Consider the following 23,340-nt stretch of genomic DNA (forward strand, 5'->3'; position numbering starts at 1 on the left):
CTGGTGACTGTGGGGACCATTTTAGTACAGTGAACTCTTTGTCATGTTCAAGAAACCAATTTGAAATGATTCGAGCTTTGTGACATGGTGCATTATCCTGCTGGAAGTAGCCATCAGAGGATGGGTACATGGTGGTCATAAAGGGATGGACATGGTCAGAAACAATGCTCAGGTAGGCTGTGGCATTTAAACAATGCCCAATTGGTACTAAGGGGCCTAAAGTGTGCCAAGAAAACATCCCCCACACCATTACACCACCACCACCAGCCTGCCCAGTGGTAACAAGTCATGACGGATCCATGTTCTCATTCTGTTTACACCAAATTCTGACTCTACCATCTGAATGTCTCAACAGAAATCGAGACTCATCAGATCAGGCAACATTTTTCCAGTCTTCAACTGTCCAATTTTGGTGAGCTCGTGCAAATTGTAGCCTCATTTTCCTATTTTTAGTGGAGATGAGTGGTACCCGGTGGGGTCTCCTGCTGGTGTAGCCCATCCGCCTCAAGGTTGTGCGTGTTGTGTCTTCACAAATGCTTTACTGCATACCTTGGTTGTAACGAGTGGTTATTTGAGTCAAAGTTGATCTTCTATCAGATGGAATCAGTCGGCCCATTCTCCTCTGACCTCTAGCATCAACAAGGCATTTTCGCCCCCCAGGACTGCAGCATCCTGGATGTTTTTCCCTTTTCAGACCATTCTTTGTAAACCCTTGAAATGGTTGTGCGTGAAAATCCCAGTAACTGAGCAGATTGGGAAATACTCAGACCAGCCTGTCTGACACCAACAACCATGCCACGCTCAAAGTTGCTTTGATCACCTGTCTTTCACATTCTGACATTCAGTTTGGAGTTCAGGAGATTGTCTAGACCTGGACCACACCCCTAAATGCATTGAAGCAGCTGCCATGTGATTGGTTGATTAGATAATTTAAACATTAATTACAAATTAACGTGAAATTTAACAGGTGTTCCTAATAATCCTTTAGGTGAGTGTATATATATATATATATACAGCACCAATGGCCAACAATACAAATAAAATATGGTGCAGTTTGTTCAATTGTTCTTACAGGACTTCTAAAGTAACAACTTCACATCCAACTAACCTCTCAAAAACAACAGCTATGCCCTCAGATATATTGTGTTTATGATCCGTTGAGGCTAATACACAGTAGCTGTTGGGTCATACAGTAATAAGCTGGATGAAGTCTTGCTGTAGCCAGCTCTGTTCCCTGAGGCCTGTTCAACTCCGTAGAGGTGGCCCACGGGGGAGGTTGCAGTTGAGGACCTAATGACCCTCATTACAGTGAGCTTACATCACCTCTGGGCTTGTATGTGGCCCAATGCTATTGACATTACTGAATCAAAGTAAGTCGGAAGGTTAGGGATTTACAAGGCCGGATTTGGGGCTCCCTGGGCAGCGAAGCTCATAGCTAATTTTTAGAATGCATTTGTTACTGGATCATATGAACAGTAATGTCTTGTGATAACACAGAATCTATCAAATTATAGTTAATACCTGACTAGTGAGGCCTCCAAAGCTAGTGTGTGTATATTGTGTTAATAATACAAGGACAACAACATGATTTCAATCTTTGTCTTTTATAGAAACAAAGGGAAAAAGAAAAGAGAAAAGCAAATGATACATCTGACAAATGGACAATGGAGAAGGTATTTTCTTTCGAGAAACAGATGAGTATGGATGTGAATATGCTTGTCACTGCATATCTTCCATTTGATTTAACGATCTTCCAAAATGGTTGAACCATTTCATCAAACAAAAATCTTTCGCAGGCGTCCATCATGATCTCAACGAGGTTAAAAAGTCAGGGGGTAGTAGTCTCAGCTTTAGTTGGATTTAGACCCAGTAGCTGTAACAAAGTGAAATAAGAGTAGATCCACGGTCTGGAGATCCCCTGAGTTTTCTCTAGACCTCCAGCCTCCAACATGAGACCCCTTTTAAAGGCCAACTGCTGCTGCAACAGCACCATCTGTCTGCAGGAGGACAGAATAAAGAGAGACGCAAAGATAGTGTAATGTTTTTTAAACATCGGAATATATGGATTTATAGCCCCAGGACACAGAGACATACAGTATATATTTATATATTTACCTGGCGAGCAGCTCCGCCTGCAGCTTGGCCTCCTCTGCGGCCTGCAAGGCAGCCTCCTCTTCTCTCCGCTTACGCTCCTCTTCTTTGCTCCTCCTGTTCTCCTCCTCCTGCTCCTTCCTACAGAGGTAATCTATCCTTTCCCTCTCATCCATCTCCTGTAGCTTCTTGTTCTCCTCCTCCTGCTTCCTCTCCTCTTCCAGGCGCAGACACTCTAGTTCAGCTGAGATAAGACAAAATGCAATTTCAGTTGGAGATAAGAAAAAATGGAATTTGCAGAAAATAAAATTACTTCCAGCTAACAGTTTTGTTTTGAATTGTTATGGTGCAGTTAAAAGTGAAACAAGCCAGTCACTGATTCCGGCTCACCTTAGCAGTTTACGCATGATAATGGTAACAGATCCACGGTAACACTCCATACTTAACCCTGTCTTCTAAAAAAATTACATTCCCATACAACTAAACTCCATTCTCAGTTACGTTTCGTCTCCCAGATTACATTTGTTTCAGCATGTAGCAGCAACAGGCACACATTGTGAAAGGGCCCCAGTTAGAAACACGTGGTCAACGTAATTGTAACAAAACTTAAAAAATTGACTAGGTTTAAGAAAAGGTTTTTCCCCCTTGCTTTCTCTTGATCATCTTTTTTTCTTTGTCACTCCTTTTTACACACTTTTTGTCCTTCTCTGACGCTCACCTTTCCTCCTCTGTTCCTCCTCCTCTCTCATCCTCCGGAGTAACTCCATCTGTCGTCTCCTCTCTTCCTGCCTCCTTCTCTCTCTTTCTCTTTGCGCCTGCTCCCGTTTCACTTGCTCCTGCTTCTCTTCCTCGTGCTTCCTCCTCTCATCCTCCTCCACCAGCTTCTTCAGTCTGGAGATGGAGATTGAATATGAATGAAGTGGCAGTCGTTCTGTCCTCATGTTTTCAAGACAGACTTGAAAACACTTTGAACCTGTCCTTTACGCAGTTAATCTTTATATTGTTATAGAAAAAGTAGAACCTGAGCTCCTCGGCTCTCTTCCTTCTCTCGCCCTCCAGCTCGGTCTTCATCCTCTCCTCTGTCTGCTCCTTCTCCTGCCGCTTCCTCTCTTCTTCCTCCCGCTCCCTCCGCTTCCTCTCCACCTCCTGCCTCCGCCTCTCTGCTCGCTGGGCCAGACGCAGAGCTGCAGCCTCCTCCTCTTTCTCCTGACTTTTTTGGGGGGTAGAGGACTAAGACACACACAGACACAGAGTCCAAATATGCACAACGACACAAATTATTATTTAATGTACATAATTTTCGTGGTTTGCTTGGCAAACCTGAGAAATGGCAGAATACAATTTTTGTTAAATAATGAGTGAAATAACTGGAAATTGTGATAATTAGATCAATGTTAAACTTTCACTCAGACAGCATTATTAAGGTTACATTAATTACATTACATTATTAAATCAAACGTGAAAAAGTACAGTATTTTCTGTGTGTGTGTGCTTCCTACCAACCTCTGGCTTTGCTGGGTTCAGCATCAGCTGTTCCTCCGTTACCATGACAGTCGAACATGACGACAGGCAGCCACGCGATGAAGCGAGACCCACGGCGCTGGCCGGCACTGCCTCCTCACAGGAAGAGGCAGCAGACCTCTTCGAGCTCCTCTGGCTGAATTGGGATGCAGCGGCAGCGGACCACAGTGAGCTCACTGATTGGACGCTGCTGTGTTGGTCAGCATTGGTGGAAAAGTGCTCTGTGTCTGTGTCCTCCTCTGCCTCTGAATTTGTTTTGGTGTTGTTATTATGTCTTTGTGTTGCAGAGGGCCTTTTGGTGGATTTTAGCTGAGACTTCTCTTCCAATTCCTGGCTGATTTCCACCTCCTCTTTCTCCAGGGGGTCATCACGTTTTCCTGTGAGAAAAGAAAAGGAAAGTAAAAAAGACAGGACAGGAATGCAAAAGTAAAAACATGATTCACATGGAAATATAGCTGGCTAGTTCACTACTTCTACAGAGACGGCTACAATACTTTCATCTCACAAAATGTATTCTAGATGCCATCTTTTGACCTGCAAATCTCCATATCAGGGTTCACTGCATGGGAATAAAATGTCTTTGTCTTTTGTCTTTGTCTTTTATTATAAAACATACATTATGTAATTAGGGGTGGGGGAAAAAATCAATACAGCATAGCATCGCAATATTTTCTGTGGCAATACTGTATCGATACACAGACGCCAAGTATCGATCTTTTATTATATATGTGTTGGTCAGTTTGTCTGCTTGACTATCTGATTTTTGCAGCAATACAATTGAAGTGAGATGAACAAACAGAGAAATGTATCTTTTTAGATAAAGCAGATGTTGACAAAGTTTCCTTTTGGGGACATAATTTGAAATTGGGAAAGATCGCAGAATATTGCAATATGTTTAAAATCGCAATAATATTGTATCGTGACATAAGTATCGTGATGATATCGTATCATAAGGCCTCTGGTGATTCCCACCCCTATATGTAATAGATGTAGTGTTTTAATGATGTGATGCCCAAATTAAAGATAAAACTTTGCCTCTTGAGTTGCTTTGTGTCCCGAAGAATATGTCCCTCTATCACCATTTGAGAGAATTTCAAACGTTAAAAGTTTCAAAATTCAAATTTCAAACAAATGTCCCCTCATGCCAAGTGTCATGTTGTTGTTTTGCCTGAATGGCTTACCAACGACTAACTCTTTGTGTTTCAGCCTTCCCTTCCTCCTCCTCCTCCCAGCAGACTCTTCCTTCTGCCTCGCCTCTTCTCCTTGCTCTTCTCTCTCCTCGTTCATCTTCACTCCTCTTCTCTCTCTTTCCCTGTCCGTCATCTTCTTTTTCTAAAAGACAGAAAAGTACAGTAATAGTAAACCTGAATGGCATATCATCTTATCCATTGCTTTGGATAGATACAGGTGTTTCTATTCGTCTGGTATTTCAGTGTGTATGTAACACATTTGACAATACAGTTACATAACAGTATTCATTTTATCGCTTTGTGCATATCTTGATTTCATAAACTTTGAGAATGTTCCTAAAAAAGTCAATGATTCCATCATGGTCTCCTCAAACTGATTGGAATCAGCAACCATAGCAAACCCATTGCATCACAAAATACAAATCAGCCAGTCAGTAGTAAATCAACCAGTCAATCAAGACTTACCACAGAAGGGAGAGCAGACTGGTCCCGAGTCTCTGCTGCTTCTCTGTTGGTCCGCTCCTCTTGTTTCTGGCTCCTGATTGATTGAGCATCACTTCCTGTCTTTTCCCTTTGCCGTCTTCCCTCCCTCCTCGTCATCGATGTCTTCTGTCCATCTGATGCTGCACCTTTCACTGTTTTTGTCTCTCGTTTCCTAAATAAATGGAGGTGTGTGTGAGTGTGTGCAGTTTGTTACTAGGTTGACAAAGTCAAAGGGCTTACAATGCCTGTTGTGTTTTTATTTTTATTTTTTATAAGAGCTTGTGAGTATTCCTAGTTCACCTTGTGGTTGCTGCCCTTTCCTCAGTGACCTTCCTCTTAGGATTCTTCCTCCATTTGTTTACAGCATCCTCTGTTGTTGCTTCATTTGAGCCGGTGTTCTGCTGGCTGAATGATACATCATCATTAAACTGCAGCCTCTCTCAGGACAAATCTCCAAATGTTTTACACTCTCATTTCAGCAACAAACTTTGTATTCAGTGTCAGCAGACCGTCAGCTGTGGGATCCTGTTGACTTGCAAAATCTCAAACATAAAGGATTACTCTTGACGTGTTTATTTCAAAGAGGTAAAAATTAGTATAGTCATAATGGTGCATGACAACCATTTTTTAAACCAAAGATTGATCCACATAGAGAGGCATCTTCAATGTCCCAATCTAGAGCTAAAATCTGCGTTACAAATACTACAAAAATGACATCTATAAATCAGCAAGATGGAAATTCAAGAACTTCAGTGCCCAGAAATCTGGCAAACTGACATCAATAAAATAACCTTTCTCCTACAGTGACAACAGATGTAATGTTGTTAGTCTCTTGTTTGTCTACTGAATGGGAACGTTAAAGTGATCACATAGGGGCCACATACATCTAATGAAACTTTAGTTACCATGTGGTTTTGAGGGTTGTGGCAAATATTCACTCTCGGAAATAGCTCCCACTGAAACTGCTGGTCTTTTGCCTTATCCCTAAATGTCTGAATTACAATAATTACATGTATTAATAGGGAACAGGATTGAAGACTCAAGAGTTTTGACAGTGTTGGGCAACTCAGTTCAGCTAAACAAACAAAAAATAAATCTTTGGTGCAAAAGAAGAAAGACTCAGACTCAACGCTCAAATTGATTCTCGGTCTTTGTAAGAAATAATGATATGAGAACTCTTGGTGTAATCAATAATAAACACAAAACCATTAGTTTAATACGTTTAGTTATCTGCTACTGAGGACGTCTGACACATTGATTATGTCTTTAACATAAAGACATCAAGTAAAAGAAGAATTACACCAACCCTGGCTGATGTGATCCAGGAAAATGGCTAGTCGGTCCTATTCTGCCCAGCTCTTCCTCTTCGTCCTCTTCCTCTGCCTCAGTGTTGCCTCCTGTTGGCTCCTCCTTCCCTACCCGCTCCCTCAGCAGAGGCATCCTAACATTGTTTTCAGCATCCTTTTCCCATGATTCTGCCACTGCCTCTGCACCCTTTGGTTTTTTCTTGGTTTTCTTGGTCACAGCTGCTGGAATGACAAACAACAAGTTTGGATAATATGCATTCAAATTCAAATTGTGAGACAATAAGCAGCAGAGTGTTACCTGGGTCTGTGAGCCTCGTGGGCGAGCATGCATTTGTCTCTGAGATCTGTTGATCTCTGGGAAGATCTAAGAGCTGGTTGGAGAAAAGAATTAAAAAAAAATATTAAGAGATATTGTGTAGACACAAAGGATCCTCAATGTCTAAATACTAATATCAAATCTTGGATTCTTTGATTGTTTTGCTTAGGCTTATAACTAAAGACGTGATCAGTTAGTATTACAGCAAAGCTTTGAATACAAGATTTTAAGAAGTTACAATGAACAATTATGAGCTATAGTCAACATGGCATGGTGAATTTGTACTTAATTGTACCACTAAATAAAACATAATCACAATTCCAGACATCAGCTCATATATTGAAAATGTTTAAATCGTCCATTATCAAATTCTGTAGCCTAGAAATCTAGACGCACCCTAGCGGCAGCAAATTTAATTTGCAGCCAGGGGGGTCTAGGCACTCTCAGTTGGCTTGTGAGCTGGAAAAACCAAACTCTGGTCAGGCCAATCACATTGTGTATAGAGTCGGTGGGCGGGGCTTATGGCTGCTGCTGCTGGGAACAGCAGTCTTCTGGAAAACTTGGAGTTAAGCTTTTCTTTGAGAAAAGAACAAAGAACGGCACTGAAATCATTCTTAAAAAAGGAAGATGTGTTTGGAGTTTTGCCGACGGGATATGGCAAAAGTTTAATCTATCAACTAGCTCTGCTACCTTCTTCGTTGCTCTGCCTGGTTGTAGCGGTATCTTATTGCGTTCGGAGGGAATTTGAAAGGCAACCGTTTATCCCGCCCCTGGGATTGGGCCCTGTCAATGGTGAGTTCACAGACCCAACATCTTGATGTGGGTCTGGCTTGTCAGGCTACATATTCTGCATATCATCCCTGTGTTTTTACAAGACAGTGATGATATAATTTAATTTAAACAGATTTGGGACACAGAAGCAACATTTCATTCTGATATGCTCAAGGTAAGTGTAATACGGCACCTTCTGTTAAAAAAGTTATAAGATTTATCAGCTCCTCATCTGAATCACCAGCCACTACCACCAATATCTGGCCTCCATGGGGGGTTTGATCTTGCTTCTGTCCCCTAGTTTTCAAATCTCCCTGTACAGACTAAGTGCATAAGAATTACTGCCAATTCTTAAATATCACATATCATCTGTTGTAATAAACATGAATCTTTACTTCATTCACTTGTCTATCCTGATTGAAATGTACTTAGTTACTTTCACCACCACTGCAGACAGATATGGGACTTTTTACTCTCTGGAATACACAACATTTATGTTCATGACGAGGTGCTCTGAATGAAGTACCTTTTCTTTTGTTGGAGAGTCTTCATCAGCAGTCTTAGTGCTAAGCTACAAAAACACATGCTGGACCGTTACACCTTTAAAGGTCAGTTAGAAAACAACACTTCACCTTGTGTATGGACTGATGGTACTGGATGTCACCCACAGGGCCATCTATGTTCAGCTCCACCTCTCCCTCTGCTGGAACAAACACAGGCAGGGTTGGGAATTCATAAAAAAATATGTGATGTGCTTTTTAAACCAAATGTGTAATTGCAAAGGGAAGCTAATACCAAGCTAACAACTACAGGTACAACTAATACCAATTCATTATTGAACTGTGCCTAATGTATAGAATTATGTACTCATGAGCCAATTCAAGTCCAATGGCATGACATCCAAACCTGGAAAAAACAATTTGAAAGCTATGTGTGCCTTTGCTGAACCTGTCCCAAATATATTTGTGATTGACAATGGAAGTCCATCAAAATACTTCAATGACATAAACAATGACAAAGTTTCCACTGCAATCAATGGAGATGGATACAAAGCAACTGATACAGACTGTTTCATGAGAATGAAATACAAGCCAATAGAGAAAGACAAGAGAACTTGTTAAACCGGCATTTAATCTAATGAAATCCACCCCTGAAGAGCATCAAAGAGTGTTGCATACCGAACCTGCCCCCCCAACTCTACAAATGACCACAATAATGTGTGTGTGTGTGTGTGTGTGTGTGTGTACACAGACCTGTATGTGTGTGTTCAGGCTGCAGCACAATGACCCAGGGCAACTTCTCTCCTTCTGCCGACAAAACCTGGAGAGCTGTGTTACAGAAAGAGTGAGTTATTGATAATTACTGAAATTCTTCACCTTGCTCTAATGTTTCAGGAAGTGTGCCGATTTTGGATTTCTTGATGAAGGAAGTTCTGAGCGTACCTCTCTCCTGTGTGTCACCATCAGTGTGAGATGGATCCTGGCTGTTGTCGTACAGCGACAGCTGAATGATCTCCCCATCAGGACCCAAGATCAGGCTGCCAACAGATTTGCCGTTCTGCAAATCTGACAATACACAACAACTCTGAGGAACGGAGACATAGACCCTTTGACGGGTGAATAATAGTGAAACAACCAGTGCCTGGATTGGACCAAAAAAGGTGCCAGTACCCTAATTCAGCAATTGCATGAGATGACCATTGCATGTGTCTTGGATATATTTGTATTCGCATGGATAGCTTGTAGAGGTGACCCACAGTATTTAACTATTCAATGGTTTAATATACGGAGCCTGGTTAGCCTACCAATTTCACAGACAAATCATCACAGTGTCTGAAAATATGGTCATGAAACAATAAAATTAAATGCAGGATCATTCCATTTAGTCTCTACTGGGGTGCTAGATGTCTAATTTTACGTAGAATAGCTTGTTTTATTTTCCCATTAAATCATAATATATAGTCTACTTTGGCATGTCTATTTTACTAATAACTCCATTGTAGGTCACTTTTACATTTTAGTTAAAGGTTGAATGCAACAAGTTATCTTAAATCATATCTAATTTTTGTTGATAGGAGTGGTTCTTGCATGAAGCCCATTGTGTCCCCATGACAGTTCTATGATTCACACTATTACAAGAGATACAACAGAAACAAAGCATGGATAATTTGGGATGTAGCTCACGAAGCTGTTCATAAGTGACAGTCTGCATTTAACACACAGAGTGGCTACCGTCCATTTACTAGAATCACTTTAAAAGCTGAATCAGAACAAAGGAAGAAATAGTTAATATAGTTTCCTGTTCTGACACAGGGGTTTAGCTCCCCATACCTCTCAGCTCCAGAGGCAGAACGCCCCTCACCACGCCTCGGTTAGCTTCGCTGGAGTCACAGGGATCCTGGAGGTCAAGCAGTCGGTTCTGTAAGAAGGCCAAAGAGCTCTGTTTGCCCGGGCCTTTCCGTCCTGCAACACAACCCAGCAGTCCAACTGGAGGAGGAGGCTCTGAAGGGGAAGACACAGAAGACAGAGAAGCCACAAGAGAAGACAGTGTGATGGACACAAAGACCATGGTAAACCCTTGCAGAAAATATTCTCCAACTAGAGTGTATGGCTTGGGAAGTAGCTCAGTGGATGAGTTTTGTGGCAGCATTGCAGCAAATTAATCATAAATCACAACAACAACAATGACACAAAAAGAGGTTGCTGTTGAGCTGATCTCTCCATCTATCAGGCAGATTTTATAATTTCATATCGAAACACCAGCTTGTAAAGTTTGTGCTGTACCTTCTCCTGGCTCCAGCAGAATCATAGAGCCTTTCTCTTTCTCAGAGGGTAGCCCTCCTCCTCCTCCAGCTCCTCCTCCTCCTCCTCCTCCTCCTCCCTGCTCTACTGTCTCTTTTATATAGTATTGTCTCTCTGTTTTTTCTCCTCCTCCTCTTTGGTTTCCACTTATTTCTTCTGAAAGAGAGAGGGAGAAGAGTTAATAATGTGTACAATGGCAGATTAACATTTCCTTGTTATAATGTCAGTGTTTACGAAGTAGAGATGTACACAACACTAAATTAAAATGGGTAGCACAACACACACTATGGAGTGGTAAGCTGTTACTAACTATTTCAGTAAGTAAGTAATTGCCAGGTGTAACTGCTGCATAGCTAACTAATAATATGGAAGACATATCTGACCTGACTTGTTGAAAATGCTGTGTAATAATTATGTGAAATAAGAGTATAGTGTATATAGTATAGAATATTGCCAAACATAATGATCTATCCAACTAAGTCAGTGTGTGTATAGTCTTCCCCTGTGTGTGTCTTTGTTACCCTTCTTTCCAGGAAACAGCAGAGGAAGAACCAGAGGCTGCTGATGGAGTATATTCAGATTTTCTTGGGATTGAAACCCAACTCTTTCTGCCTTTGGTTGGGCATCCTGCCCAGTCTGAGCTGGGATTGCCCAGCCGGGGGTGAAGCTACGACTCTCTGCTATTGGAGGGAGGCGCCGTGCATGGTGTTCATCCCTGCTGGGGCCCTGAAACATTCAATAGAGGCGTGTCTGCCATTCAGAGGTTTTGCTCTCAGATAATGTAATGCCATATGTGGGAAATGAGGATTTCTGTCAATATTTCAAATTAAACCAATATTTATGCCATAGAGATCAGAATAAACCAAAAATGCACATGCACCTTTGCAGATTTCCGTTTTTGCAGTTGTCGAAAAAAAGTATTCTACTGTGATATTTCAGTATATAAAGAGTGGAAGTAATGGAGTAGCTACATAGTTCCAATAAACCAAAGATGTGTGTTTCAAGGATATTGGCAATTTGCTGCCAATCAATGTCACTCAAAGTTAGTAAAAAAGTACATTTTTAGAGATCGTACCTGTTTCTATGATAATCCAGATAATGGTGCTCTTGAATATCTGATTCATTTCATTTTTATATATGCCAAATTTTATCTTCACAAACAGCAATTTTCTAATTCACTACCTAAGTTTGTGTGAACCTGTCTTACCCTGTCTGTCTTCTCCCAGCAAGGTCCATTACTGACTGAATGTCCCACTGTCAGGGGAGGAAGGAGGCCTGTGTGTGGGGAAGGCAATCAGTGCATCATTATCAACATATACTGTAGAGGAGTTGTACTATGAGGTTAAGGTTTGGTGTATACTCCACGTAGTCTGACTAGACAACAGTCAGGAAAATAGTTGTTGATTGAGATACTGAAAAAGAACATGAGTACATGAAGATAACGTCTTGATATATTGTTGACTTATTTTCATACACATCAGGACATACATTTCTGTCTATTATGACAGACCACACACACACCTATCCTCCCAGGTCTTTTCCCACTTATCGATTTTTCATAGTTGTCTTCATCACCGGTTGTTCCACTATCTTGAATGGAACAGCGTTGATCATCTGCCACGTCATGGACCCATTTCTTTGGATGCTGGAGCTCTCCTCCTATACTATGGTGGTTTATTTCAGTATTCTGTATATTTTCAGTATGCCGCAGACTCATGTCTACATAAGTCTGCAGTTGGTAGAAAACACATTTAGCCAATAAATTAAACAACATAGTATCATTACAACCATTCACATATATTTTCAAAGATAAAGGCACATAAATACATAATAATACACATGTATAGATTCAGTTTCAGTCATAAGCATGCACCTGAGGTTTCTCTGGTTCGTCAGGGGTCTTTGCTGCATAGTGTACCCAGGGACGAGGCTCCATCTGTGGAGTTGGACTCCTGGAGGTGCAGGGTATCTGAAGGAACAGATCCAGCCTGACTCTCTTCCTGCTGCTCTGCTCCTCCGCATTATCTGCAGAAAAGCTTAATTTTTAGGATCTAACCATACTAAGTTGCTTTCAACCGCTTTGGGATAGTTGACATGGTTGCATTCTTCCACTTGGTTATAGTTTTAAGAAGCAGAGCAGGACTTACAAAAGCCACATGACTCCCAAGTGACTTAACTGCACACACGTTTGATAATTTGTTATTCTGGCAGAGAAATTTTGTAGATTTACACTTATTCATTATGAATAAGGCTATTCAGCCTGCATATTTTCTTGTTTTTACATCATATTTGTTTTGTTTTTCTTGCTCATAACAGGATACTATGAAAGTTTCTGTTTTGGACTTTGAATCTCTACAAATACCAGTTTGTATCAACCCATCTATCCGTGTTTCCGTCTTTTACCTTCAGGTTGATTCTCCAGTTGTTCAGTGATTCTCTCTGCAGGAAGCCACTGGGGGTTCAGCTGTACAAGAAAATCCGGACTGGGCTGCTCTTGTGTTGTGCGAAGGGGCAGAGGGCTGGGACAATGAAGGTCTGGAGCAGGAGGTAGGTGAAGAGGAGGACAGAGGAGTGGATTGAGTCTGGAGGAGGTGAACTGAAAGGAAGACAAGACTTGCATTAATGAATTTTTGACGATCCAACTATGACTGCTCTATGTGGTAGAAAAAGTTTAGCTTGTTTGCTAAAATAGCTGCCTGCTGCTGCTAGAAACAGGGTTGATGAGCGCTCTAAGACCAAACTAAACAATCAATCTTCCGTAAAATCCAAAACCATGAGCTTACTGTTAATATAAATACATATTGATTAATAGTGCTTCATTTTTTCTAAATGCTTGGTTTACGTAAATAAGAGGAGTTATTCCTGGTCTATACCTGAGTGTCGCTGTAGCTCAAAATGGCTGCCGATAACTCCTTGAGGGTGCTCAGTTGTTCCACTTGATGAGTGTACCGCCGTTGCTTCTTCTCTCTGGTCTCTGAGAGACAACCCGTTTCCATAGTAACCAAGTCCTGGAGACAGAAGAAGGTCAACCTGAAACCTCTTGGTTTCTGTAAATGTCAAAGGTCTATGTAGATCAATATGGAGTTTTCAGTAAAGGTTCACACTTGTCTGTCTTGTTAACTGTTTACAGTATCCTAGGCAAATATTCATTAGTACACACACACACACACACACACACACACACACACACACACACACACACACACACACACACACACACACACACACACACACACACACAGATACCTGGGAGTATAGTAGAAGTGGCCCCCTACGGGTGCTGTAAGTTTTTGGAATGGCTGACTCTGCCTCCACAAGCAGATGGCCGCTGTTGGACAGTCGCAGGAGAGAGTCCTGGGACTTCCAAATGTAGTAATCCTGTTGACAGATTGATGGATAATATTGATTATAAGATAAATGGAATGATTGATTGATTGATTATTGGATGTCTGGATTGATGGATGAACTGAATTATTGGTTAAAACAATCTGACCAATATGCAAGTTCATTTCGATACTAATAGTTAGAATTGCCCCCCTTACAGCTTTTGTGAGTACCTGCGGTGTAAAGCAGACATCCAGCCGTCCGTCATGTCTCCCTGTGTTTCTGTTGGTTGAGACGAATCGAGCACACCCCCGACTCAGCAGGGACAGAGACAAATCCTTCATGATGTATTGGAATCTTGGATTGGAGGATGGCTAAGTCAAAGGGGAAAGAGCTTAATTAGGTTATTCCATAGACTGAGCCTAATAACGATAATAGTGCTCTATGCAGATGATTCTGAATTGATTTGGTAATTTAAAACGTAACTATTACAGTAGGTTTAGGTTTTTGTGGCGTTTTCTTTTGCTCTCAGAGTCTGTGTTGGTTTTGATATGCATGAAAAACCATGAGGGTAGAAAATGACATATGGGTATAAGAATGAGGCACTGCGTGCAAATAAAGTTTAAGATAGAAAATAAGAAAGCTATTGGCACCACTGCCCATTGTGTAAAGTCAAAGTCATTGTGGAGCACAGTATATTATCTCTGAATGCTACTTTTTACTTTTGCCTTACTATACTATACTATAACAGAGACAACATTGTCTTTAATGCAACAACTGGATATAAATCATAACAGAAAGCACATGCAATGAAAGAGGCAAACTTCCAGTGGAAGTCACGTATCATCAAGCTTTCAGTTTAGCTATTCGATTCAATACTTCTATTTCATTTATATTGTCCAATCACATCAGAAGTTATGTCAGAATACTTTACAGATAAAGTAGGTCTAGAAAGTCCTCATTCAGATTGACAGAGTGAATATAACAACAGAATAAAAATAATTTCCTGAATCACCAATATTAGAAGTACCAACATTGAGGAGAAAAACAAATCCAGAGAAAGAATTGGAAAAAAGTCAAGTAAGTGAGGAAGATTTAGATTTATTTAGTTTTTCAGCTCCTTGTCCTTGTATATTTTATAGCAGAAATGAGCATTAAGAGACAAATGTTGGACGTACCTGCTATCTCCCATACAAAGCCCTCTGTGTTTGTATGTGTATGTGTGTGTGTGTGTGTTTGTGTGTGTGTGTGTGGGTGGCTGTGTGTTCAATCCCTGTTGCTAGGTTGTTGAGAGTCGGAACTTTGTGTTTCTGTTGCCGTGGCTGCAGTGACATGTATGGGAGCACACCCACACACACACACACACACAACACACACACACACACACACACACACACACACACACATGCACGCACGCGCACGCACGCACGCATGCACGCACGCATGCACGCACAAACACACACACACATAAAGGAAAATAAGACTTTTTAATGTTGCCTCCAGTACTGTGAGACCACCTCACATGCACCAGGGCATTAAAGGCATGATAAGTTGTAGTTTATTGCTAGTTGGTTGCAGCCAGGCATCAGTATGACAAGGCCCCTACCCGCCCTCTGACATCACACCACACTTCTTTGCCTATCATCAAGGTTGTGGCAGCCCTATGTTGTGACTTGCTTCATGACTTGCTTCATGCATCCATGATTTTTTTTCTTTCAGTGATTATCCAAGGCTCATGAAGGTTGAAATTGATATCCATTGGTAATTTGAGAACATGACCTTCAGACTCAACTCCTTTATTACCACAACAGTTTGGTACAATGCTCCCATCACTGTTGAAACTGCACTAATCTCTCTTTCCATCTTCCAGTCAATCTAACACTCCCTCATGAACAAGACACTAGGCAGCATTTGGACCCAAATGCTGATGGTTCTATGGGTATAGGCTTGGCCACCAGACACTCATCAATAAGGTCACCTATCAGGCCTGGCTCCAGAAGTGGCCCCTAATTCCGTATTCCATTTTTACAGTATCTTGTTACTTTTATTTTTACTATTTTAATGTTTTAATGAGAATTGTATGTGGTGAAGAGTGATTTGGACTTCCACCTGACTTGGAGACTTGCCTGTCTTGACTTTAGAACCTGCGTCATGGCTTAAGACTTACTTTGGACTTTTGTTATGGAAACAATCCAAATTGTTTTGTAGTTTGTATCCTATCATCTACTGGCTTGACCTCCGTGAGTTGATTCTGAAAGCAGTTACGAGTGCTTGGACAACAAAGTTACATGAAGCTGGGTTCAGTTCACAATGTTCTAAAGCAGGGGTCTTCAACGTTTTTTAAGCCAATGACCCCTTAACTGAAAGACAGAGGGATCAAGGACCCCCTACTAAGTATATTGTATAAAATAAATGGCATAATAAACTGAGCCTACAATAACATGTAGGGTAGTCTAAAGCCTTTATACATATCATTTTTTTTTAGATAGACATTTATTGATCCTTTCGGAAATTCATCTTGCACCATACAGCTCATCAAAAAGACAGACAACAGACCATAAACAACAGACAACAAAAAGACCACCAACCCCTCCCTCCTCCCCACACAACCCCAATACACAATCCCAAATATCTGCACATCATACATACAAGAATAGCAAAGTGCAATGTCATTAGCGCCAATGGGCTATCAACACTAAGGTGCATCATCATCAGTGGCGTTTTAATATTATACCAACGTGCAGTATTGTTAGCCAGAAAGGATCAAGTTATTTTCCCTAATTTATTTAGTAGTGTAATGCTGGTAGGAATGAATGATTTGCGAGCCCGGTTGGTTTGTAAGGACGGCACCCTATATCTTCTGCCTGATGGCAGCACCTCATACGCCTGAAATAGCGGATGTAGCCCATCACCGCAAATAGCTTGTCCTTTCCTCACTACCCTAGATTCGCAGATTGTGGTCAAAGAACTTAACTGAAGTCCAGCAATCTTGCTGGCCATACTAACTATCCATTGTAATTTACTTTTATTTGTCACTGAAAAAGACAAGTACCAGGCAATGGAGCAGAAAGTCAAAATACTCTCAACAAAAGAGCGATAGAAAAGGACCATCATGTCTTTTTCCACTCTGAACTGTCTCAGCTTCCGCATAAAATACAATCGCTGCAGACCCTTTTTATACATGGCATCAGTGTTGGTGTTCCATGATAGCTTAGCATCTATTATTGTTCCTAAGTATTTATACTCCTCTACCAATTCAATCCCTTGCGCCTCTATAGTCATCTGCTGGTGGGTTGAGCCCCCACTTCTAAAGTCAAATATAATTTCTTTAGTTTTGTTTGTGTTTAGCAGAAGACAATTGGACCTGCACCATTCTATAAACTGATCTACCCAAGCCCGATAGTTGGTTTCATCGTTGTCCCGTATCAAACCTATGATTGCTGTATCATCAGCAAATTTGATTGTAACATGTTCCTGTGTGTTGCTCCTGCATTCATTTGTGTACAGGGTAAATAAGACTGGGGAGATTGTACTTCCTTGTGGAGCCCCCGTGTTTGTAATAATGGGAGAAGACACAGCTTCATTTACCCTGACACACTGCACTCGCTCAGTCAGAAAGGACTCAACCCACCTGATGACATCACTATGCACTCCCAACCGCAATAGCCTCTCCATCATAATGTGAGGCCTAATGGTGTTAAATGCAGATGAGAAGTCTATAAATAACACACATGCATATCGTTTGGGCTGATCAAGACGACAATAAATATTATGGAGCATATACAATAGGGCGTCATCAGTTCTCCTTTCTGTCCTGTATGCAAATTGTAGAGGGTCAATAACCCCTTGCACATCTCCTAGAACATGTTTTAAGACAATCTTTTCAAGACTTTTCATTACAATTGATGTTAAGGCAACTGGACGATAGTCATTTAAGGCAGAGGCTTTTGCCACTTTTGGTACTGGCACTATCAGTGAGGTTTTCCAGGCCTTTGGAATGTAATGTGTGTCAAGAGAGATTTGAAAAAGCTGCCCAAATAAAGGGCTAAGTTGTTCCCTACACTCCTTTAGGATCCTTCCTCTGATCTTATCAGGACCAGCTGCCTTTTTTGGATCAATCTTTTTGAAGATTCTATGCAACTCCTCAGCTGTTACAACCAGGGGAGGGCCACCACGAAGTTGTTGTCTGATAGAATTACGCTCTGAGGAGAAATCTGATGTATCAAATCTTGCATAAAAAGTATTTAATTAATTTGCAAGGGTCAGATCATCTCCATTTGTATTAATGTTGCTTCTCCTCACCTCCTTCCCTATCATTGTCTACATCCCTTGCCATGCCTGTTTTAAGTCATTACCCCTCATTTTCGCCTCAATCTGTAATTTATATTTATGCTTACACATATTAGTTAAATGCCTTATTTCCCTTTGTACAACCTTCATCTGGGCCATATTCCCTTGTTCAAAAGCTTTCCTTTTCCTTTTTAGTGCTACTTTGAGTTCTTTATTTACCCATGGTTTGTCGTTGGGAAAAACTTTAATGTGTTTGTCATTTTTTATTATATTTATTTATAGAATAGGGGAGAGTGGGGTAAGTTGTCACACGGGTAAGTTGTCACACTGTTCATAACTCCAACACTAGAGGCTCTATCTCAAAAATCAAATAGCCACTTTGTGTGACTTCTTCTTCTATAGTCAACTTCCTGTTCACATGTGGTCAAGATCACTCTAATCTGAGGTTAGCACAATTTTCTTATTTTTCTGCTTAAAAAGTAAAAAATGTGCACTTTACATTTTATGCAATACAACATTGTTAGGTAGGAATGTTAAAAATAATTATTTTGCACAAAATAGAGGAGACAGTAACGAGTCTTTTGATACTTTAGCTAAAGTGGTATGTTGAGCTAACCTAGAGATTTAGCCAACATTAGCACACATGTCAGTTTGGGGCAAGTTGTCTCACTGACTTTGGTGCAAGTCGTCACGTGTGACAACTTGTGACTCTGGAGATGAGTCTTATTAGTCAAATACAGGCCAGGGCATCTGTTTAGTTCAGAGGTTAAACATGTTAAGTTAAGCACGTTATCTGCAGTATTCCATGCAGTTATCATGAATCTATGTGCAAACCAGAGAACGTCAGTTTGAAGTTCAAAGTAAAGTGATATTGCCACTTAATGTGTTTTGATTGAAATGTGTATTGTTTTTCCAGATTCTCTAGGCATGATTGTTTATATTTCCAGTTCTGGAAATCCATATTCACAAATTAGTTGTGTTTTTATTTTTAGATAATCTAGTGTGACAACTTACCCGGCGATGGGGCAAATTGTCACAAGTGCACATTCTCTATTCAACAGTCTACAACTCCGTAATGAGATAAGATATGAAAATGTTATGAATACAACATATGTTCCCAAGACTTCCTTCTTTCATATGGTATGACATTTATACCATTGTGATGTATGGTGCTCAGTAAATGTTAGTCTGTGTGAAAAGTGTGACAACATACCCCGCTCTCCCCTACTAAGCTGTTAAAATAATAATTGTTGGCATGATTTTATAAATCATCTTTTAATGTTAAACATACATGTTTGCTAATAATATGTTGGATTCACATTTTATTTTTTGAAAAATCTTTCAAAGAATTAACAATAATTTGGAGGCGCCCCTGCAGTAACTCTGAGGACCCCCTTGGGGTCCCGGACCCCCTGTTGAAGATCTCTGTTCTAAAGGTTTAATTAGACACACAATAATACATTTAAATTAAATTAATGAATATTAATAAAAAATAATCGCTCCATTCACTTAGATGACGAGTATAGATAAGAAAGGGGCACCAGAGGAAAGGAGGATTGGTTCAAGGTAGGTTCACGCAGATACATCTTCAGGAAGGAATATTGTTACAACAATTTATGATGCCAATTAAAACAGATGAGAGGATTTGCTCAGAGTTTTCACAGAACGGAATGTAAAAGATTCACAACAACTTTCAAAACAAGGACTTGGTCCCACCTCTGGCACTTGCTACATCCAAATATGGCTGCATTCTACAAGAAACAATAGCTCAGTCTTGATTGGTTTAATATTCTGCTTGGCATGTTTGTTTGTTGGCCAGAACAAAAGTATAAAGGTTCAGCAACTGCTTCTGTTTGTCTCAGTAGGGAGGGGAGGTTATGGCAGTCTTCAGTTTCCTATTGATCATCCATATCTCTGACTAGTAAATGTCATCTCTGATATGAGTAATATGACACACACATTTTCACAAGGTCTTACACATTAATCTCTGCAATTTGTAATGGATGTTTCTAATTCCAGGTTTTCTTGACATGTTATGGTATAGGTAAACGTCTACTAAAAAGTTCATGTTTATTACAAACTATGTTTTTCCATGACTATATTCTATAACTTTGAATTAATCTATCATCTAAATTGCTTGTGTCTTACTACTGGGCCGATGGAGAACTCAACACAGATTAAGTCATTTGTGTTGGCTATGTATGGTAACATGGGACCCTTAAAGTACTTGTATTTCACTGTGGCATTGCTATTTTACATATCAGTTATTTTGGCCAACACAGTTCTTATTGTCATTATTTATGTTGACAGAAATCTGCATGAGCCCATGTACATATTCCTGTGTAATTTGTTTGTTAATGAAATATATGGCAGCACGTCCTTGTTGCCTTGCTTGATGCATCAAGTGTTGTTGGACACTCATGAAATTCCTGTCCATTTCTGTTTCCTTCAAATATTTAACATTCATACGTATGTAGCTGTTGAATTTGGAACGTTAACAATAATGGCATATGACAGATATATATGTATTTGTAAGCCTTTACATTACAATGCCATAATAACTAAACAAATAGTATTAAAGGTAATTCTTATTATTTGGATAGTTTCCTTTGTAGAGGTTGGAGTTTTACTGTCGTTCACTATTCGTTTAAAGCGTTGTGGGACTGTCATCCACAAGGTTTTTTGTGCACATCACCTTGTAGTTGAACTTTCTTGTTCACCAGACAGAACAGTGTCACTTATTCATGATCTGGTGTTTGGACTATTTTTCACTGTTGCTATTCCTGTCACTTATATTTCATTCACTTATGTCAAAATTTTGGCTGTGTGTTTAAAAGGTTCCAAAGAGACCAAAGTGAAGGCTGTTGACACCTGCACTCCACATTTAGTTTCACTTATTAGTTTTGTCTTTGCCTGTTTTTACAATCTGATCTCTCAGAGATTTGCCTCTGTTCCATATCCACTGTGTGTTGTCTTTTCCATGTATATAGTGATTGTTCAGCCTCTTCAAAATCCAATCATGTATGGGCTTAAACTGTCAAAAATTAGACATGCTTGTAAACATTTGTTGACATTAAAATCATTGCAACTCTACATTTTCCTGCAGCGTATTTACATTCTCGCGTCCATTATTAATAAAAATAATACAGCACAGTTTATATTGTGGCAATATTTTTGTTGTCATTGCTTTAAATACAAAACTGGAATCGTCTGGGGTTGCTGCCCTGTAAGAGGTTTATTAATTTTACTCAAGCAAGGAATGTTGTGTTTGCAATGGTGAAAATGCAATGTATTATTTTTTAATAAGTATTGATGGAGTATTGATGGAGTACTATGTGTATCCACAAATAAATAAATAGAGTGCTCATATTATGCTCATTGTCAGGTTCATAATTGTATTTAAAGGTTATATCAGAATAGGTTTACATGGTTTAATTTAAAAAAAAAACTCTATATTTTTGTTGTACTACATATTGCTGCAGATGTTTTTTTCAACCTGTGTGTTGAGCTCTCTGTTTTAGCTACCGAGTGAGGCATCACACTTCTAATCCATCTTTGTTGGGAGTACCTAGGTCATCACTACAAGCCAGTCAGAAGCAGAGTAATAACATAATAAAGGAAAGGGAAAAAGCCAAAAAGCATGATATGAGCACTTTAAAGTACATACATTTTTATCAAACACAAATGAAGATCTAAAGTAGGGGCAAGCAAATACTGAGATGTGGGGTGGATGTTGCCCCTTGACAAAACATATTTGACCTGCTGAATGAAACCTGAACATTTTCCTTATTGAGCCACATAAATCAGAAATCCCCTTTTAAATTTAACAACATACAAGAAGTTTAATTCAAATCCAAAATTTAAATGAGTTTACCATCTTATGATAAATCATCAACACATGCAGGGCAAATGATATTTAACAGGTTGTAGTATGTTTAGTTAGTTTATTTGACATGAGAGGGATCATACACAACTATAACAATGTTAAGGATAACACGGTTAAGCAAGGCTTATTTATATCTCAAAATACCAAATAATGTTTGACTTAGAGTGACTTTATTTATGATGATACAGGACAATAAGCTTACACTTCCCATAAAGTGACCCGTAAAACATAATTGGACATTGTGTTGAAAACAATTGCAAATAAACAGGTTAAGCAGAATAATAACATGAAATACACACAATACTGTATTCAGAGTTACAGTGCATTATATTGAACAGTGGGCGCTGCATTCACATGCTCTGACTGTAATGAAAACAGAGGAGAGACATTATCCTGAAACGTGCGCGGAACACTTTATTGAAGTTGCACAGCAGTGGAATGTGTCAAAAAAAGTAATCTCACTTAGCACAGATAGTGCACGAAATATGATCGCTGCTCCGAGACATCTGCCTTTTGATCATGATCACTGCTTTGCAAATATTTTATTTAACTGCTACTGTATGAACAAAATGCTGATGTTAAGTGTTTGCAGAACAAATGTTATGGCACTTTAAAATAAAATTGTGCTATACGCTACTTTTGAATTCATTATTGGATTTTGCGTATAACAATGCGATTAATCACGATTTATCAAGGAAATCATGCGATTAATCACGATTTATCAAGGAAATCATGCGATTAATCACGATTTATCAAGGAAATCATGCAATTAATCACAATTAAAACTTTTAATCGTTGCCCAGCCCTAATATATAAACTTAACACAAAAAGTAAGGAAATTAGTGTTTGGTAGATTATTTCTCTGTGGCGCTGAGTATGTGGGTTGGATCCATGAAAAATTTATCAAATCTTCTCTGCCATTGCTTTTGGTACCCCCAGGTGCTGCCAATCAACCAGTGGCAAACCCATATCTCCACAGTCTGGGACCGAACTCTATCCTCCAAGATGACAATGCTCGCCCTCACAGGTTTACCAGAGACTACCTCCAGAATCCAGAATGTGGAAGTGGAGAGGATGGGATGGCCTGCCAGCAGTCCTGACCTCAACCCCATTGAACAAAGAGGGATCAAGGACCCCCTACTAAGTATATTGTATAAAATAAATGGCATATTAAACTGAGCCTATAATAACATGTAGGGTAGTCTAAAGCCTTCATACATATCATTTTTTTTTAGATAGACATTTATCGATCCTTTCGGAAATTCATCTTGCACCATACAGCTCATCAAAAAGACAGACAACAGACCATAAACAACAGACAACAACAAGACCACCAACTCCTCCCTCCTCCCCACACAAC

At 39.9% G+C, this 23,340-nt stretch overlaps 2 protein-coding genes across 3 annotated transcripts; one reads left to right on the top strand and one right to left on the bottom strand.

Moving 5' to 3' along the window:
- Positions 1-1,617: 1,617 nt before the first annotated feature.
- On the bottom strand, positions 1,618-15,015 carry LOC120570452. 2 transcript variants are annotated; one of them, XM_039818807.1, is made up of 24 exons: positions 14,983-15,015; positions 14,038-14,178; positions 13,727-13,858; positions 13,354-13,488; positions 12,884-13,076; positions 12,354-12,505; positions 12,002-12,209; positions 11,688-11,755; positions 11,002-11,206; positions 10,463-10,636; positions 10,010-10,180; positions 9,122-9,244; positions 8,933-9,007; positions 8,312-8,379; positions 6,891-6,963; positions 6,592-6,811; positions 5,586-5,690; positions 5,268-5,457; positions 4,794-4,944; positions 3,595-3,989; positions 3,113-3,321; positions 2,810-2,982; positions 2,116-2,335; positions 1,618-1,997 (listed from the first exon to the last, which is right to left on the bottom strand). In XM_039818807.1, the coding sequence occupies exons 2-24, from the start codon at positions 14,146-14,148 to the stop codon at positions 1,829-1,831; spliced, it is 3,720 nt and encodes a 1,239-aa protein (XP_039674741.1). In that variant the 5' UTR covers positions 14,149-14,178; positions 14,983-15,015; the 3' UTR covers positions 1,618-1,828. The 2 variants fall into 2 exon arrangements, with proteins under 2 accessions (XP_039674741.1, XP_039674740.1); XM_039818806.1 differs by having other exon boundaries at positions 6,592-6,814.
- Positions 15,016-20,252: 5,237 nt separating this feature from the next.
- On the top strand, positions 20,253-23,080 carry LOC120570105 (olfactory receptor 1509-like). Its single transcript, XM_039818332.1, has 2 exons — positions 20,253-21,217; positions 23,008-23,080. The coding sequence occupies exons 1-2, from the start codon at positions 20,253-20,255 to the stop codon at positions 23,078-23,080; spliced, it is 1,038 nt and encodes a 345-aa protein (XP_039674266.1).
- Positions 23,081-23,340: the final 260 nt, after the last annotated feature.

This window comes from Perca fluviatilis, chromosome 12 (assembly GCF_010015445.1).
Source record: "Perca fluviatilis chromosome 12, GENO_Pfluv_1.0, whole genome shotgun sequence".
NCBI classification, from domain to species: domain Eukaryota; kingdom Metazoa; phylum Chordata; class Actinopteri; order Perciformes; family Percidae; genus Perca; species Perca fluviatilis.